General features: G+C 50.8%; 1 protein-coding gene across 1 annotated transcript in view; it reads right to left on the bottom strand.

Annotated features, from left to right (window-relative positions):
• Positions 1-1534: 1534 nt before the first annotated feature.
• Positions 1535-18878, bottom strand: part of LOC128643708 (phosphatidylserine decarboxylase proenzyme, mitochondrial) — a 139173-nt gene continuing 121829 nt past the window's right edge. The window contains exon 7 of the mRNA XM_053696539.1: positions 1535-1910. Coding sequence (XP_053552514.1) covers positions 1692-1910 — 219 coding nt within the window. The 3' untranslated portion in view covers positions 1535-1691. The remainder of the gene's footprint in view (positions 1911-18878) is intronic.

Here is an 18878-nt window from a genome sequence, read left to right as displayed (position 1 = left end):
CTCCCATCCCTGTTATACAATGTTATGTTTTATTGTAAAGGCGGCAATCGATTTCTTTAGCGTCTCTATATGAGGCTAGGTTGTCTGAGGCAGGAAGAGGGTTACTCGAACTACTTCTTTAAGTCCAAGGACGGTAGCTTGAGCTCCCCAGTTATTGACATGCTGTTTGTCAAGTCAATGCTGGACCTACTGGTTTGGAGTTTCTATTGATGGCACCCTAATCTGGCGGGTAGTCCAGGATCACAGCTGCAGGCTGGAATGAGGTCTGAGTGACGGCCATTGCAGTCAGGGTGACGCCCCAGGCTCGGTAGCTTGGGCGCGCTCTGGCTGGTTTTGACGGGCCGAGAACACCCTAAGAAAAAGCTGCGTAGAGTATCTCCGTGTTGAGTCTTTATTGACAAGAGTTATTAAGTTCAGCTGTTAAGCTAAGTTATTAAGTTATTTATTTAATGTTTATGGTCAGCCACTCAAGAAAAGTAGGGCATTTAATCCCTTAAGTTTTTTAACTACACATTAGTTTTTAGTCATTTGTCATTTAGTAGAAAGTCTGAGTTTTATTGCATTGCTACTACACTTCTGTAACTTCTGTAACGTTCTGCTCCTATAATATCTGTTGTTGTATTAACCTAACTATATTACTGGATGCTTTAACATTGAAGAACAATTGTATGGCCCCTATTTAAGAAAGTCTGTCGGACCTGATCCGACAGTGCGGATTAGGCCCGCCAGACCTCGCTGAATACGGCGAGCAATATGCTTGCCGTATTCAGCATTGCACCAGCAGCTCACAAGAGCTGCTGGTGCAACGCCGCCCCCTGTAGACTTGCGGCCAATGGGCCGCCAGCAGGGGGGTGTCAATCAACCCGATCGTACTCGATCGGGTTGATTTCCGGCGATGTCTGTCCGCCTGCTCAGAGCAGGCGGACAGGTTATGGAGCAGCGGTCTTTGTGACCGCTGCTTCATAACTGCTGTTTCTGGCGAGTCTGCAAGCTCGCCAGAAACACGGGGCATCAAGCTCCATTCAGCTAGCTAGGCCCCTATGTGTTAACTTAAAGGGGTAGATTTACCAAGCAGCAAATGCTGATATTTACCCCCGATGTTCCCGGCTCGCCGGAAATGAAGGTTAAGAAGAAGCGGTCATAGGACCGCTGCTCCTTAACTCGTCCGCCACCTCTGATGCCGCGGACAGCAATCAGCCTGATTGGATACGATCGTGTTGATCGACACCCCCTACGATTGGCCGTGAATGTGTAGGGGGTGGCATTGCATACGCATTTCACTAGAAATGCTTGTGCAATGATAAATGGCTACAGCAGATCATGTCCGCCTGAACATTAATAAATCTACCCCAAAGTGTCCGGAAAAGAGAAACTATTTTATGTTTAAATATAATTCACGAGGAACTAAACAAAGTGGTCACAAGTGATGGACGACAGAAACTACACAATCTATTACATTCTAGAACATATAAAATCAGTAGAATTTGGTTAGATATAGGAAAATAAATTCCGTTATATAAAATGAAAAAACATGTTTTTATGAACTTCTTTATTAAAAAGCACAATAAGGAGGTATTTGAAATAATGAAGAACCCATAACGGTAATAGTGTGCTAACCATTACAGTGCCTGCACTCGGCTGTATCACGTCAATAAGTCTAGGAAGGTTCCACTCAGTTCTATATGTTTCTGTCATAGTGTCCCCAGGGCTTCTCCCATGTGAATCCGGCTCCCAGCAGTGAACTGGAAGTGACGAGGGGCTTCAAAGATCAGCACAATTGTGGATCCAAAATTAAACTCCCCTAAAGGTGACCCTTTCTCGAGGATCAGACCTCCTGGGCCAAAGCACTCTGTGTAGCTGCAGTCATGGAACTGTCCCTTTACGTGGTGTGGGTGGTTAGTCTTCAGGTCCTGGAGACAGAGACAAGAGTGACAGATGGATTATTCTGTGCACACCGCTGAGAAACATGTATAGTACAGGAAGGTGAAGCACCTAGTAATGGTTTGTTTGGCATAAGTAAGTGGTGGTCTCATATGGGCATCACTACACATGGCAAGGGTATTGCTATAGTCTGAATACAGTAACCAGATATCTAACACTTATTATTCTGAACACGACTTCCTGAATATTTTAGATATCAGTTTAAGATTCTAAGGGGTCAGTGTGAGGTGGGAGTGACACCTTTCAGCAGGAGGGTCAGTGTGAGGTGACTTATGTTAGGGAGTGACACCTTTCAGCAGGAGGGTCAGTGTATGGTGACTTATGTTGAGGAGTGACACCTTTCAGCAGGAGGGTCAGTGTGAGGTGACTTATGTTAGGGAGTGACACCTTTCAGCAGGAGGGTCAGTGTGAGGTGACTTATGTTAGGGAGTGACACCTTTCAGCAGGAGGGTCAGTGTGAGGTGACTTATGTTAGGGAGTGACGCCTTTCAGCAGGAGGGTCAGTGTGAGGTGACTTATGTTAGGGAGTGACACCTTTCAGCAGGAGGGTCAGTGTGAGGTGACTTATGTTAGGGAGTGACACCTTTCAGCAGGAGGGTCAGTGTGAGGTGACTTATGTTAGGGAGTGACGCCTTTCAGCAGGAGGGTCAGTGTGAGGTGACTTATGTTAGGGAGTGACACCTTTCAGCAGGAGGGTCAGCGTGAGGTGACTTATGTTAGGGAGTGACACCTTTCAGCAGGAGGGTCAGTGTGAGGTGACTTATGTTAGGGAGTGACACCTTTCAGCAGGAGGGTCAGTGTGAGGTGACTTATGTTGAGGAGTGACACCTTTCAGCAGGAGGGTCAGTGTGAGGTGTCTTATGTTAGGGAGTGACGCCTTTCAGCAGGAGGGTCAGTGTGAGGTGACTTATGTTAGGGAGTGACGCCTTTCAGCAGGAGGGTCAGTGTGAGGTGACTTATGTTAGGGAGTGACACCTTTCAGCAGGAGGGTCAGCGTGAGGTGACTTATGTTAGGGAGTGACACCTTTCAGCAGGAGGGTCAGTGTGAGGTGACTTATGTTAGGGAGTGACACCTTTCAGCAGGAGGGTCAGTGTGAGGTGACTTATGTTGAGGAGTGACACCTTTCAGCAGGAGGGTCAGTGTGAGGTGTCTTATGTTAGGGAGTGACGCCATTCAGCAGGAGGGTCAGTGTGAGGTGACTTATGTTAGGGAGTGACGCCTTTCAGCAGGAGGGTCAGTGTGAGGTGACTTATGTTAGGGAGTGACACCTTTCAGCAGGAGGGTCAGTGTGAGGTGACTTATGTTAGGGAGTGACGCCTTTCAGCAGGAGGGTCAGTGTGAGGTGACTTATGTTAGGGAGTGACACCTTTCAGCAGGAGGGTCAGTGTGAGGTGACTTATGTTAGGGAGTGACACCTTTCAGCAGGAGGGTAAGTGTGAGGTGACTTATGTTAGGGAGTGACGCCTTTCAGCAGGAGGGTCAGTGTGAGGTGACTTATGTTAGGGAGTGACACCTTTCAGCAGGAGGGTCAGTGTGAGGTGACTTATGTTAGGGAGTGACACTTTTCAGCAGGAGGGTCAGTGTGAGATGTCTTATGTTGAGGAGTGACGCCTTTCAGCAGGAGGGTCAGTGTGAGGTGACTTATGTTAGGGAGTGACGCCTTTCAGCAGGAGGGTCAGTGTGAGATGTCTTATGTTGAGGAGTGAAGCCTTTCAGCAGGAGGGTCAGTGTGAGGTGACTTCTGTTAGGGAGTGACACCTTTCAGCAGGAGGGTCAGTGTGAGGTGACTTATGTTAGGGAGTGACACCTTTCAGCAGGAGGGTCAGTGTGAGGTGACTTATGTTAGGGAGTGACGCCTTTCAGCAGGAGGGTCAGTGTGAGGTGACTTATGTTAGGGAGTGACACCTTTCAGCAGGAGGGTCAGTGTGAGGTGACTTATGTTAGGGAGTGACACCTTTCAGCAGGAGGGTCAGTGTGAGATGTCTTATGTTGAGGAGTGACGCCTTTCAGCAGGAGGGTCAGTGTGAGGTGACTTATGTTAGGGAGTGACGCCTTTCAGCAGGAGGGTCAGTGTGAGATGTCTTATGTTGAGGAGTGAAGCCTTTCAGCAGGAGGGTCAGTGTGAGGTGACTTCTGTTAGGGAGTGACACCTTTCAGCAGGAGGATCAGTGTGAGGTGTCTTATGTTAGGGAGTGACGTCTTTCAGCAGGAGGGTCAGTGTGAGGTGACTTATGTTAGGAAGTGACACCTTTCAGCAGGAGGGTCAGTGTGAGGTGTCTTATGTTAGGAAGTGACACCTTTCAGCAGGTGGGTTAGTGTGAGGTGACTTATGTTAGGGAGTGACGCCTTTCAGCAGGAGGGTCAGCGTGAGGTGTCTTATGTTAGGGAGTGACGCCTTTCAGCAGGTGGGTCAGCGTGAGGTGTCTTATGTTAGGGAGTGACGCCTTTCAGCAGGAGGGTCAGTGTGAGGTGACTTATGTTAGGGAGTGACACCTTTCAGCAGGAGGGTCAGCGTGAGGTGACTTATGTTAGGGAGTGACACCTTTCAGCAGGAGGGTCAGCGTGAGGTGACTTATGTTAGGGAGTGACGTCTTTCAGCAGGAGGGTCAGTGTGAGGTGACTTATGTTAGGGAGTGACACCTTTCAGCAGGAGGGTCAGTGTGAGGTGACTTATGTTGGGGAGTGACGCCTTTCAGCAGGAGGGTCAGTGTGAGGTGACTTATGTTAGGGAGTGACGCCTTTCAGCAGGAGGGTCAGTGTGAGGTGACTTATGTTAGGGAGTGACGCCTTTCAGCAGGAGGGTCAGTGTGAAGTGACTTATGTTAGGGAGTGACACCTTTCAGCAGGAGGGTCAGTGTGAGGTGACTTATGTTAGGGAGTGACACCTTTCAGCAGGAGGGTCAGTGTGAGGTGACTTATGTTAGGGAGTGACACCTTTCAGCAGGAGGGTCAGTGTGAAGTGTCTTGTGTTAGGGAGTGACGCCTTTCAGCAGGAGGGTCAGTGTGAGGTGTCTTGTGTTAGGGAGTGACACCTTTCAGCAGGAGGGTCAGTGTGAAGTGTCTTGTGTTAGGGAGTGACACCTTTCAGCAGGAGGGTCAGTGTGAGGTGACTTATGTTAGGGAGTGACGCCTTTCAGCAGGAGGGTCAGTGTGAGGTGACTTATGTTAGGGAGTGACGCCTTTCAGCAGGAGGGTCAGTGTGAGGTGACTTATGTTGGGGAGTGACACCTTTCAGTAGGAGGGTCAGTGTGAGGTGACTTATGTTGGGGAGTGAAACCTTTCAGCAGGAGGGTCAGTGTGAGGTGACTTATGTTGGGGAGTGACACCTTTCAGTAGGAGGGTCAGTGTGAGGTGACTTATGTTGGGGAGTGACACCTTTCAGCAGGAGGGTCAGTGTGAGGTGACTTATGTTGGGGAGTGACACCTTTCAGTAGGAGGGTCAGTGTGAGGTGACTTATGTTGGGGAGTGACACCTTTCAGTAGGAGGGTCAGTGTGAGGTGACTTATATTGGGGAGTGATACCTTTCAGCAGGAGGGTCAGTGTGAGGTGACTTATGTTAGGAAGTGACACCTTTCAGCAGGAGGGTCAGTTTGAGGTGACTTATGTTAGGGAGTGACGCCTTTCAGCAGGAGGGTCAGTGTGAGGTGACTTATGTTGGGGAGTGACGCCTTTAAGCAGGAGGGTCAGTGTGAGGTGACTTATGTTGAGGAGTGACGCCTTTCAGCAGGAGGGTCAGTGTGAGGTGACTTATGTTAGGGAGTGACGCCTTTCAGCAGGTGGGTTAGTGTGAGGTGACTTATGTTAGGGAGTGACACCTTTCAGCAGGTGGGTTAGTGTGAGGTGTCTTATGTTAGGGAGTGACGCCTTTCAGCAGGAGGGTCAGTATGAGGTGACTTATGTTGGGGAGTGACGCCTTTCAGCAGGAGGGTCAGTGTGAGGTGTCTTATGTTGAGGAGTGACACCTTTCAGCAGGAGGGTCAGTGTGAGGTGACTTATGTTAGGGAGTGACACCTTTCAGCAGGAGGGTCAGTGTGAGGTGACTTATGTTAGGGAGTGACGCCTTTCAGCAGGAGGGTCAGTGTGAGGTGACTTATGTTAGGGAGTGACGCCTTTCAGCAGGAGGGTCAGTGTGAGGTGTCTTATGTTGAGGAGTGACGCCTTTCAGCAGGAGGGTCAGTGTGAGGTGACATGTTGAGGAGTGACACCTTTCAGCAGGTGGGTTAGTGTGAGGTGTCTTATGTTGAGGAGTGACACCTTTCAGCAGGTGGGTTAGTGTGAGGTGACTTATGTTAGGGAGTGACACCTTTCAGCAGGAGGGTCAGTGTGAGGTGACTTATGTTGGGGAGTGACACCTTTCAGTAGGAGGGTCAGTGTGAGGTGACTTATGTTGGGGAGTGACACCTTTCAGCAGGAGGGTCAGTGTGAGGTGACTTATGTTAGGGAGTGACGCCTTTCAGCAGGTGGGTCAGTGTGAGGTGACTTATGTTGGGGAGTGACACCTTTCAGTAGGAGGGTCAGTGTGAGGTGACTTATGTTAGGGAGTGACACCTTTCAGCAGGAGGGTCAGTGTGAGGTGTCTTATGTTAGGGAGTGACACCTTTCAGCAGGAGGGTCAGTGTGAGGTGACTTATGTTAGGGAGTGACACCTTTCAGCAGGAGGGTCAGTGTGAGGTGACTTATGTTAGGGAGTGACACCTTTCAGCAGGAGGGTCAGTGTGAGGTGTCTTATGTTAGGGAGTGACACCTTTCAGCAGGAGGATCAGTGTGATGTGACTTATGTTAGGGAGTGACACCTTTCAGCAGGAGGGTCAGTGTGAGGTGACTTATGTTGAGGAGTGACACCTTTCAGCAGGAGGGTCAGTGTGAGGTGACTTATGTTGGGGAGTGACGCCTTTCAGCAGGAGGGTCAGTGTGAGGTGACTTATGTTAGGGAGTGACACCTTTCAGCAGGTGGGTCAGCGTGAGGTGTCTTATGTTAGGGAGTGACGCCTTTCAGCAGGAGGGTCAGTGTGAGGTGACTTATGTTAGGGAGTGACACCTTTCAGCAGGAGGGTCAGTGTGAGGTTACTTATGTTAGGGAGTGACACCTTTCAGCAGGAGGGTCAGTGTGAGGTGACTTATGTTGGGTAGGGACGCCTTTCAGCAGGAGGGTCAGTGTGAGGTGACTTATGTTAGGGAGTGACACCTTTCACCAGAAGGGTCAGTGTGAGGTGACTTATGTTAGGGAGTGACACCTTTCAGCAGGAGGATCAGTGTGAGGTGACTTATGTTAGGGAGTGACACCTTTCAGCAGGAGGGTCAGTGTGAGGTGACTTATGTTAGGGAGTGACACCTTTCAGCAGGAGGGTCAGTGTGAGGTGACTTATGTTAGGGAGTGACGCCTTTCAGCAGGAGGGTCAGTGTGAGGTGACTTATGTTAGGGAGTGACACCTTTCAGTAGGAGGGTCAGTGTGAGGTGACTTACGTTAGGGAGTGACGCCTTTCAGCAGGAGGGTCAGTGTGAGGTGACTTATGTTGAGGAGTGACACCTTTCAGCAGGAGGGTCAGTGTGAGGTGACTTATGTTAGGGAGTGACACCTTTCAGCAGGAGGGTCAGTGTGAGGTGACTTATGTTAGGGAGTGACACCTTTCAGCAGGAGGGTCAGTGTGAGGTGACTTATGTTGGGGAGTGACGCCTTTCAGCAGGAGGGTCAGTGTGAGGTGACTTACGTTAGGGAGTGACACCTTTCAGCAGGAGGGTCAGTGTGAGGTGACTTATGTTAGGGAGTGACACCTTTCAGCAGGAGGGTCAGTGTGAGGTGACATATGTTGGGGAGTGACACCTTTCAGCAGGAGGGTCAGTGTGAGGTGACATGTTAGGGAGTGACACCTTTCAGCAAAAGGGTCAGTGTTAGGTGACTTATGTTGGGGAGTGACACCTTTCAGCAGGAGGGTCAGTGTGAGGTGACTTATGTTGGGGAGTGACACCTTTCAGCAGGAGGGTCAGTGTGAGGTGACATGTTAGGGAGTGACACCTTTTAGCAGAAGGGTCAGTGTGAGGTGACTTATGTTAGGGAGTGACGCCTTTCAGCAGGAGGGTCAGTGTGAGGTGACTTATGTTAGGGAGTGACGCCTTTCAGCAGGAGGGTCAGTGTGAGGTGACTTATGTTAGGGAGTGACGCCTTTCAGCAGGAGGGTCAGTGTGAGGTGACTTATGTTAGGGAGTGACACCTTTCAGCAGAAGGGTCAGTGTGAGGTGACTTATGTTAGGGAGTGACACCTTTCAGCAGGTGGGTTAGTGTGAGGTGACTTATGTTAGGTAGTGACGCCTTTCAGCAGGAGGGTTAGTGTGAGGTGACTTATGTTGAGGAGTGACACCTTTCAGCAGGAGGGTCAGTGTGAGGTGACTTATGTTAGGGAGTGACGCCTTTCAGCAGGTGGGTCAGTGTGAGGTGTCTTATGTTAGGGAGTGACGCCTTTCAGCAGGAGGGTCAGTGTGAGGTGACTTATGTTAGGGAGTGACGCCTTTCAGCAGGAGGGTCAGTGTGAGGTGTCTTATGTTGAGGAGTGACGCCTTTCAGCAGGAGGGTCAGTGTGAGGTGACTTATGTTAGGGAGTGACACCTTTCAGCAGGTGGGTTAGTGTGAGGTGACTTATGTTAGGGAGTGACACCTTTCAGCAGGTGGGTTAGTGTGAGGTGTCTTATGTTGAGGAGTGACACCTTTCAGCAGGTGGGTTAGTGTGAGGTGACTTATGTTAGGGAGTGACACCTTTCAGCAGGAGGGTCAGTGTGAGGTGACTTATGTTGGGGAGTGACACCTTTCAGTAGGAGGGTCAGTGTGAGGTGACTTATGTTGGGGAGTGACACCTTTCAGTAGGAGGGTCAGTGTGAGGTGACATGTTGAGGAGTGACACCTTTCAGCAGGTGGGTTAGTGTGAGGTGTCTTATGTTGAGGAGTGACACCTTTCAGCAGGTGGGTTAGTGTGAGGTGACTTATGTTAGGGAGTGACACCTTTCAGCAGGAGGGTCAGTGTGAGGTGACTTATGTTGGGGAGTGACACCTTTCAGCAGGAGGGTCAGTGTAAGGTGACTTATGTTGGGGAGTGACACCTTTCAGTAGGATGGTCAGTGTGAGGTGACTTATGTTAGGGAGTGACGCCTTTCAGCAGGAGGGTCAGTGTGAGGTGACTTATGTTAGGTAGTGACACCTTTCAGCAGGAGGGTCAGTGTGAGGTGACTTATGTTAGGGAGTGACACCTTTCAGCAGGAGGGTCAGTGTGAGGTGACTTATGTTAGGGAGTGACACCTTTCAGCAGGAGGGTCAGTGTGAGGTGACTTATGTTAGGGAGTGACACCTTTCAGCAGGAGGGTCAGTGTGAGGTGTCTTATGATGGGAAGTGACACCTTTCAGCAGGAGGGTCAGTGTGAGGTGACTTATGTTAGGGAGTGACACCTTTCAGCAGGAGGGTCAGTGTGAGGTGACTTATGTTGGGTAGGGACGCCTTTCAGCAGGAGGGTCAGTGTGAGGTGACTTATGTTAGGGAGTGACGCCTTTCAGCAGGAGGGTCAGTGTGAGGTGACTTATGTTGGGTAGGGACGCCTTTCAGCAGGAGGGTCAGTGTGAGGTGACTTATGTTAGGGAGTGACACCTTTCAGCAGGAGGGTCAGTGTGAGGTGACTTATGTTGGGTAGGGACGCCTTTCAGCAGGAGGGTCAGTGTGAGGTGACTTATGTTAGGGAGTGACGCCTTTCAGCAGGTGGGTCAGTGTGAGGTGACTTATGTTGGGGAGTGACACCTTTCAGCAGGAGGGTCAGTGTGAGGTGACTTATGTTAGGGAGTGACGCCTTTCAGCAGGAGGGTCAGTGTGAGGTGACTTATGTTAGGGAGTGACGCCTTTCAGTAGGAGGGTCAGTGTGAGGTGACTTATGTTGAGGAGTGATGCCTTTCAGCAGGAGGGTCAGTGTGAGGTGACTTCTGTTAGGGAGTGACACCTTTCAGCAGGAGGGTCAGTGTGAGGTGACTTATGTTGAGGAGTGATGCCTTTCAGCAGGAGGGTCAGTGTGAGGTGACTTCTGTTAGGGAGTGACACCTTTCAGCAGGAGGATCAGTGTGAGGTGACTTATGTTAGGGAGTGACGCCTTTCAGCAGGAGGATCAGTGTGAGGTGACTTATGTTAGGGAGTGACACCTTTCAGCAGGAGGGTCAGTGTGAGGTGTCTTATGATGGGAAGTGACACCTTTCAGCAGGAGGGTCAGTGTGAGGTGACTTATGTTAGGGAGTGACGTCTTTCAGCAGGAGGGTCAGTGTGAGGTGACTTATGTTAGGGAGTGACACCTTTCAGCAGGAGGGTCAGTGTGAGGTGACTTATGTTGGGGAGTGACGCCTTTCAGCAGGAGGATCAGTGTGAGGTGACTGATGTTGGGGAGTGACGCCTTTCAGCAGGAGGGTCAGTGTGAGGTGACTTATGTTAGGGAGTGACACCTTTCAGCAGGTGGGTCAGCGTGAGGTGACTTATGTTAGGGAGTGACGCCTTTCAGCAGGAGGATCAGTGTGAGGTGACTGATGTTGGGGAGTGACGCCTTTCAGCAGGTGGGTCAGTGTGAGGTGACTTATGTTAGGGAGTGACGCCTTTCAGCAGGAGGGTCAGTGTGAGGTGACTTATGTTAGGGAGTGACACCTTTCAGCAGGAGGGTCAGTGTGAGGTGACTTATGTTAGGGAGTGACACCTTTCAGCAGGAGGGTCAGTGTGAGGTGACTTATGTTGGGGAGTGACGCCTTTCAGCAGGAGGGTCAGTGTGAGGTGACTTATGTTAGGGAGTGACGCCTTTCAGCAGGAGGGTCAGTGTGAGGTGACTTATGTTAGGGAGTGACGCCTTTCAGCAGGAGGGTCAGTGTGAGGTGACTTATGTTAGGGAGTGACGCCTTTCAGCAGGAGGGTCAGCGTGAGGTGACTTATGTTAGGGAGTGACGCCTTACAGCAGGAGGGTCAGCGTGAGGTGTCTTATGTTAGGGAGTGACGCCTTTCAGCAGGAGGATCAGTGTGAGGTGACTTATGTTAGGGAGTGACGCCTTTCAGCAGGAGGATCAGTGTGAGGTGACTGATGTTGGGGAGTGACGCCTTTCAGCAGGTGGGTCAGTGTGAGGTGACTTATGTTAGGGAGTGACGCCTTTCAGCAGGAGGGTCAGTGTGAGGTGACTTATGTTAGGGAGTGACACCTTTCAGCAGGAGGGTCAGTGTGAGGTGACTTATGTTAGGGAGTGACACCTTTCAGCAGGAGGGTCAGTGTGAGGTGACTTATGTTGGGGAGTGACGCCTTTCAGCAGGAGGGTCAGTGTGAGGTGACTTATGTTAGGGAGTGACGTCTTTCAGCAGGAGGGTCAGTGTGAGGTGTCTTATGTTGAGGGGTGACGCCTTTCAGCAGCAGGGTCAGTGTGAGGTGACTTATGTTAGGGAGTGACACCTTTCAGCAGGAGGGTCAGTGTGAGGTGACTTATGTTAGGAAGTGACACCTTTCAGTAGGAGGGTCAGTGTGAGGTGACTTATGTTAGGGAGTGACGCCTTTCAGCAGGAGGGTCAGTGTGAGGTGACTTATGTTAGGGAGTGACACCTTTCAGCAGGAGGGTCAGTGGGAGGTGACTTATGTTAGGGAGTGACGCCTTTCAGAAGAAGGGTCAGTGTGAGGTGACTTATGTTGGGGAGTGACACCTTTCAGTAGGAGGGTCAGTGTGAGGTGACTTATGTTGGGGAGTGAAAACTTTCAGCAGGAGGGTCAGTGTGAGGTGACTTATGTTGGGGAGTGACACCTTTCAGTAGGAGGGTCAGTGTGAGGTGACTTATGTTGGGGAGTGACACCTTTCAGCAGGAGGGTCAGTGTGAGGTGACTTATGTTGGGGAGTGACACCTTTCAGTAGGAGGGTCAGTGTGAGGTGACTTATATTGGGGAGTGATACCTTTCAGCAGGAGGGTCAGTGTGAGGTGACTTATGTTAGGAAGTGACACCTTTCAGCAGGAGGGTCAGTTTGAGGTAACTTATGTTAGGGAGTGACGCCTTTCAGCAGGAGGGTCAGTGTGAGGTGACTTATGTTGGGGAGTGACGCCTTTAAGCAGGAGGGTCAGTGTGAGGTGACTTATGTTGAGGAGTGACGCCTTTCAGCAGGAGGGTCAGTGTGAGGTGACTTATGTTGGGGAGTGACGCCTTTAAGCAGGAGGGTCAGTGTGAGGTGACTTATGTTGAGGAGTGACACCTTTCAGTAGGAGGGTCAGTGTGAGGTGACTTACGTTAGGGAGTGACGCCTTTCAGCAGGAGGGTCAGTGTGAGATGTCTTATGTTGAGGAGTGACGCCTTTCAGTAGGAGGGTCAGTGTGAGGTGACTTATGTTAGGGAGTGACGCCTTTCAGCAGGAGGGTCAGTGTGAGGTGACTTATGTTAGGGAGTGACACCTTTCAGCAGGAGGGTCAGTGTGAGGTGTCTTATGTTGAGGAGTGACGCCTTTCAGCAGGAGGGTCAGTGTGAGGTGACATGTTGAGGAGTGACACCTTTCAGCAGGTGGGTTAGTGTGAGGTGTCTTATGTTGAGGAGTGACACCTTTCAGCAGGTGGGTTAGTGTGAGGTGACTTATGTTAGGGAGTGACGCCTTTCAGCAGGAGGGTCAGTGTGAGGTGACTTATGTTAGGGAGTGACGCCTTTCAGCAGGAGGGTCAGTGTGAGGTGACTTATGTTAGGGAGTGACACCTTTCAGCAGGAGGGTCAGTGGGAGGTGACTTATGTTAGGGAGTGACGCCTTTCAGCAGGAGGATCAGAGTGAGGGGACTTATGTTAGGGAGTGACGCCTTTCAGCAGGTGGGTCAGTGTGAGGTGACTTATGTTAGGGAGTGACACCTTTCAGCAGGAGGGTCAGTTTGAGGTGACTTATGTTAGGGAGTGACACCTTTCAGCAGGAGGGTCAGTGTGAGGTGACTTATGTTAGGGAGTGACACCTTTCAGCAGAAGGGTCAGTGTGAGGTGACTTATGTTAGGGAGTGACACCTTTCAGCAGGTGGGTTAGTGTGAGGTGACTTATGTTAGGGAGTGACGCCTTTCAGCAGGAGGGTTAGTGTGAGGTGACTTATGTTGAGGAGTGACACCTTTCAGCAGGAGGGTCAGTGTGAGGTGACTTATGTTAGGGAGTGACGCCTTTCAGCAGGTGGGTCAGTGTGAGGTGACTTATGTTGGGGAGTGACACCTTTCAGTAGGAGGGTCAGTGTGAGGTGACTTATGTTGGGGAGTGACACCTTTCAGTAGGATGGTCAGTGTGAGGTGACTTATGTTAGGGAGTGACGCCTTTCAGCAGGAGGGTCAGTGTGAGGTGACTTATGTTAGGGAGTGACACCTTTCAGCAGGAGGGTCAGTGTGAGGTGTCTTATGTTGAGGAGTGACGCCTTTCAGCAGGAGGGTCAGTGTGAGGTGACATGTTGAGGAGTGACACCTTTCAGCAGGTGGGTTAGTGTGAGGTGTCTTATGTTGAGGAGTGACACCTTTCAGCAGGTGGGTTAGTGTGAGGTGACTTATGTTAGGGAGTGACACCTTTCAGCAGGAGGGTCAGTGTGAGGTGACTTATGTTGGGGAGTGACACCTTTCAGTAGGAGGGTCAGTGTGAGGTGACTTATGTTGGGGAGTGACACCTTTCAGTAGGAGGGTCAGTGTGAGGTGTCTTATGTTAGGGAGTGACACCTTTCAGCAGGAGGGTCAGTGTGAGGTGACTTATGTTAGGGAGTGACGCCTTTCAGCAGGAGGGTCAGTGTGAGGTGTCTTATGTTGAGGAGTGACGCCTTTCAGCAGGAGGGTCAGTGTGAGGTGACTTATGTTAGGGAGTGACACCTTTCAGCAGGTGGGTTAGTGTGAGGTGACTTATGTTAGGGAGTGACACCTTTCAGCAGGTGGGTTAGTGTGAGGTGTCTTATGTTAGGGAGTGACGCCTTTCAGCAGGAGGGTCAGTATGAGGTGACTTATGTTAGGGAGTGACGCCTTTCAGCAGGAGGGTCAGTGTGAGGTGTCTTATGTTGAGGAGTGACGCTTTTCAGCAGGAGGGTCAGTGTGAGGTTACATGTTGAGGAGTGACACCTTTCAGCAGGTGGGTTAGTGTGAGGTGTCTTATGTTGAGGAGTGACACCTTTCAGCAGGTGGGTTAGTGTGAGGTGACTTATGTTAGGGAGTGACACCTTTCAGCAGGAGGGTCAGTGTGAGGTGACTTATGTTGGGGAGTGACACCTTTCAGTAGGAGGGTCAGTGTGAGGTGACTTATGTTGGGGAGTGACACCTTTCAGTAGGAGGGTCAGTGTGAGGTGACTTATGTTGGGGAGTGACACCTTTCAGCAGGAGGGTCAGTGTGAGGTGACTTATGTTGGGGAGTGACACCTTTCAGTAGGAGGGTCAGTGTGAGGTGACTTATGTTAGGGAGTGACACCTTTCAGCAGGAGGGTCAGTGTGAGGTGACTTATGTTAGGGAGTGACACCTTTCAGCAGGAGGGTCAGTGTGAGGTGACTTATGTTAGGGAGTGACACCTTTCAGCAGGAGGGTCAGTGTGAGGTGACTTAAGTTGGGTAGGGACGCCTTTCAGCAGGAGGGTCAGTGTGAGGTGACTTATGTTAGGGAGTGACGCCTTTCAGCAGGAGGGTCAGTGTGAGGTGACTTATGTTAGGGAGTGACGTCTTTCAGCAGGAGGGTCAGTGTGAGGTGACTTATGTTAGGGAGTGACACCTTTCAGCAGGAGGGTCAGTGTGAGGTGACTTATGTTAGGGAGTGACACCTTTCAGTAGGAGGGTCAGTGTGAGGTGACTTATGTTGGGGAGTGACACCTTTCAGTAGGAGGGTCAGTGTGAGGTGACTTATGTTAGGGAGTGACGCCTTTCAGCAGGAGGGTCAGTGTGAGGTGACTTATGTTAGGGAGTGACACCTTTCAGCAGGAGGGTCAGTGTGAGGTGACTTATGTTAGGGAGTGACGCCTTTCAGCAGGAGGGTCAGTGTGAGGTGACTTATGTTAGGGAGTGACACCTTTCAGCAGGAGGGTCAGTGTGAGGTGACTTATGTTGGGGAGTGACGCCTTTCAGCAGGAGGGTCAGTGTGAGGTGACTTATGTTAGGGAGTGACGCCTTTCAGCAGGAGGGTCAGTGTGAGGTGACTTATGTTAGGGAGTGACACCTTTCAGCAGGAGGGTCAGTGTGAGGTGACTTATGTTAGGGAGTGACACCTTTCAGCAGGAGGGTCAGTGTGAGGTGACTTATGTTAGGGAGTGACACCTTTCAGCAGGAGGGTCAGTGTGAGGTGACTTATGTTAGGGAGTGACACCTTTCAGCAGGAGGATCAGTGTGAGGTGACTTATGTTAGGGAGTGACGCCTTTCAGCAGGAGGGTCAGTGTGAGGTGACTTATGTTGGGGAGTGACACCTTTCAGTAGGAGGGTCAGTGTGAGGTGACTTATGTTAGGGAGTGACACCTTTCAGTAGGAGGGTCAGTGTGAGGTGACTTATGTTAGGGAGTGACACCTTTCAGCAGGAGGGTCAGTGTGAGGTGACTTATGTTAGGGAGTGACACCTTTCAGCAGGAGGGTCAGTGTGAGGTGACTTATGTTAGGGAGTGACACCTTTCAGCAGGAGGGTCAGTGTGAGGTGACTTAAGTTGGGTAGGGACGCCTTTCAGCAGGAGGGTCAGTGTGAGGTGACTTATGTTAGGGAGTGACGCCTTTCAGCAGGAGGGTCAGTGTGAGGTGACTTATGTTAGGGAGTGACGTCTTTCAGCAGGAGGGTCAGTGTGAGGTGACTTATGTTAGGGAGTGACACCTTTCAGCAGGAGGGTCAGTGTGAGGTGACTTATGTTAGGGAGTGACACCTTTCAGCAGGAGGGTCAGTGTGAGGTGACTTATGTTAGGGAGTGACACCTTTCAGCAGGAGGGTCAGTGTGAGGTGACTTATGTTAGGGAGTGACACCTTTCAGCAGGAGGGTCAGTGTGAGGTGACTTATGTTAGGGAGTGACACCTTTCAGCAGGAGGGTCAGTGTGAGGTGACTTATGTTAGGGAGTGACACCTTTCAGCAGGAGGATCAGTGTGAGGTGACTTATGTTAGGGAGTGACGCCTTTCAGCAGGAGGGTCAGTGTGAGGTGACTTATGTTAGGGAGTGACACCTTTCAGCAGGAGGGTCAGTGTGAGGTGACTTATGTTGGGGAGTGACACCTTTCAGTAGGAGGGTCAGTGTGAGGTGACTTATGTTGGGGAGTGACACCTTTCAGTAGGATGGTCAGTGTGAGGTGACTTATGTTAGGGAGTGACGCCTTTCAGTAGGAGGGTCAGTGTGAGGTGACTTATGTTAGGGAGTGACGCCTTTCAGCAGGAGGGTCAGTGTGAGGTGACTTATGTTAGGGAGTGACACCTTTCAGCAGGAGGGTCAGTGTGAGGTGACTTATGTTGGGGAGTGACACCTTTCAGCAGGAGGGTCAGTGTGAGGTGTCTTATGTTGAGGAGTGACGCCTTTCAGCAGGAGGGTCATTGTGAGGTGACTTATGTTAGGGAGTGACGCCTTTCAGCAGGAGGGTCAGTGTGAGGTGACTTATGTTAGGGAGTGACACCTTTCAGCAGGAGGGTCAGTGTGAGGTGACTTATGTTGGGGAGTGACACCTTTCAGTAGGAGGGTCAGTGTGAGGTGACTTATGTTGGGGAGTGACACCTTTCAGTAGGATGGTCAGTGTGAGGTGACTTATGTTAGGGAGTGACGCCTTTCAGCAGGAGGGTCAGTGTGAGGTGACTTATGTTAGGGAGTGACACCTTTCAGCAGGAGGGTCAGTGTGAGGTGACTTATGTTGAGGAGTGACGCCTTTCAGCAGGAGGGTCAGTGTGAGGTGTCTTATGTTAGGGAGTGACACCTTTCAGCAGGAGGGTCAGTGTGAGGTGTCTTATGTTGAGGGGTGACGCCTTTCAGCAGGAGGGTCAGTGTGAGGTGTCTTATGTTAGGGATTGACACCTTTCAGCAGGAGGGTCAGTGTGAGGTGACTTATGTTAGGGAGTGACACCTTTCAGCAGGAGGGTCAGTGTGAGGTGACTTATGTTAGGGAGTGACACCTTTCAGCAGGAGGGTCAGTGTGAGGTGACTTATGTTAGGGAGTGACACCTTTCAGCAGGAGGGTCAGTGTGAGGTGTCTTATGATGGGAAGTGACACCTTTCAGCAGGAGGGTCAGTGTGAGGTGACTTATGTTAGGGAGTGACACCTTTCAGCAGGAGGGTCAGTGTGAGGTGACTTATGTTAGGGAGTGACGCCTTTCAGCAGGAGGGTCAGTGTGAGGTGACTTATGTTAGGGAGTGACGCCTTTCAGCAGGAGGGTCAGTGTGAGGTGACTTATGTTGAGGAGTGATGCCTTTCAGCAGGAGGGTCAGTGTGAGGTGACTTATGTTAGGGAGTGACGCCTTTCAGTAGGAGGGTCAGTGTGAGGTGACTTATGTTAGGGAGTGACACCTTTCAGCAGGAGGGTCAGTGTGAGGTGACTTATGTTAGGGAGTGACGCCTTTCAGCAGAAGGGTCAGTGTGAGGTGACTTATGTTATGGAGTGACTCCTTTCAGCAGGTGGGTTAGTGTGAGGTGACTTATGTTAGGGAGTGACGCCTTTCAGCAGGAGGGTTAGTGTGAGGTGACTTATGTTGAGGAGTGACACCTTTCAGCAGGTGGGTCAGTGTGAGGTGACTTATGTTAGGGAGTGACGCCTTTCAGCAGGTGGGTCAGTGTGAGGTGTCTTATGTTAGGGAGTGACACCTTTCAGCAGGAGGGTCAGTGTGAGGTGACTTATGTTAGGGAGTGACACCTTTCAGCAGGTGGGTTAGTGTGAGGTGACTTATGTTAGGGAGTGACACCTTTCAGCAGGTGGGTTAGTGTGAGGTGTCTTATGTTAGGGAGTGACGCCTTTCAGCAGGAGGGTCAGTATGAGGTGACTTATGTTGGGGAGTGACGCCTTTCAGCAGGAGGGTCAGTGTGAGGTGTCTTATGTTGAGGAGTGACGCCTTTCAGCAGGAGGGTCAGTGTGAGGTGACATGTTGAGGAGTGACACCTTTTAGCAGGTGGGTTAGTGTGAGGTGTCTTATGTTGAGGAGTGACACCTTTCAGCAGGTGGGTTAGTGTGAGGTGACTTATGTTAGGGAGTGACACCTTTCAGCAGGAGGGTCAGTGTGAGGTGTCTTATGATGGGAAGTGACGCCTTTCAGCAGGAGGGTCAGTGTGAGGTGACTTATGTTGAGGAGTGACACCTTTCAGCAGGTGGGTTAGTGTGAGGTGACTTATGTTAGGGAGTGACACCTTTCAGCAGGAGGGTCAGTGTGAGGTGACTTATGTTAGGGAGTGACACCTTTCAGCAGGAGGGTCAGTGTGAGGTGACTTATGTTAGGGAGTGACACCTTTAAGTAGGAGGGTCAGTGTGAGGTGACTTATGTTGGGGAGTGACAACTTTCAGTAGGAGGGTCAGTGTGAGGTGACTTATGTTAGGGAGTGACGCCTTTCAGTAGGAGGGTCAGTGTGAGGTGACTTATGTTAGGGAGTGACGCCTTTCAGCAGGAGGGTCAGTGTGAGGTGACTTATGTTAGGGAGTGACACCTTTCAGCAGGAGGGTCAGTGTGAGGTGACTTATGTTGGGGAGTGACACCTTTCAGCAGGAGGGTCAGTGTGAGGTGTCTTATGTTGAGGAGTGACGCCTTTCAGCAGGAGGGTCAGTGTGAGGTGACTTATGTTAGGGAGTGACGCCTTTCAGCAGGAGGGTCAGTGTGAGGTGACTTATGTTGAGGAGTGATGCCTTTCAGCAGGAGGGTCAGTGTGAGGTGACTTATGTTAGGGAGTGACACCTTTCAGTAGGAGGGTCAGTGTGAGGTGACTTATGTTGGGGAGTGACACCTTTCAGTAGGAGGGTCAGTGTGAGGTGACTTATGTTAGGGAGTGACACCTTT

This window comes from Bombina bombina, unplaced genomic scaffold (genome assembly GCF_027579735.1).
Source record: "Bombina bombina isolate aBomBom1 unplaced genomic scaffold, aBomBom1.pri scaffold_738, whole genome shotgun sequence".
Taxonomy (NCBI): Eukaryota; Metazoa; Chordata; class Amphibia; order Anura; family Bombinatoridae; genus Bombina; species Bombina bombina.
This window is presented reverse-complemented; position numbering and strand designations above follow the sequence as displayed.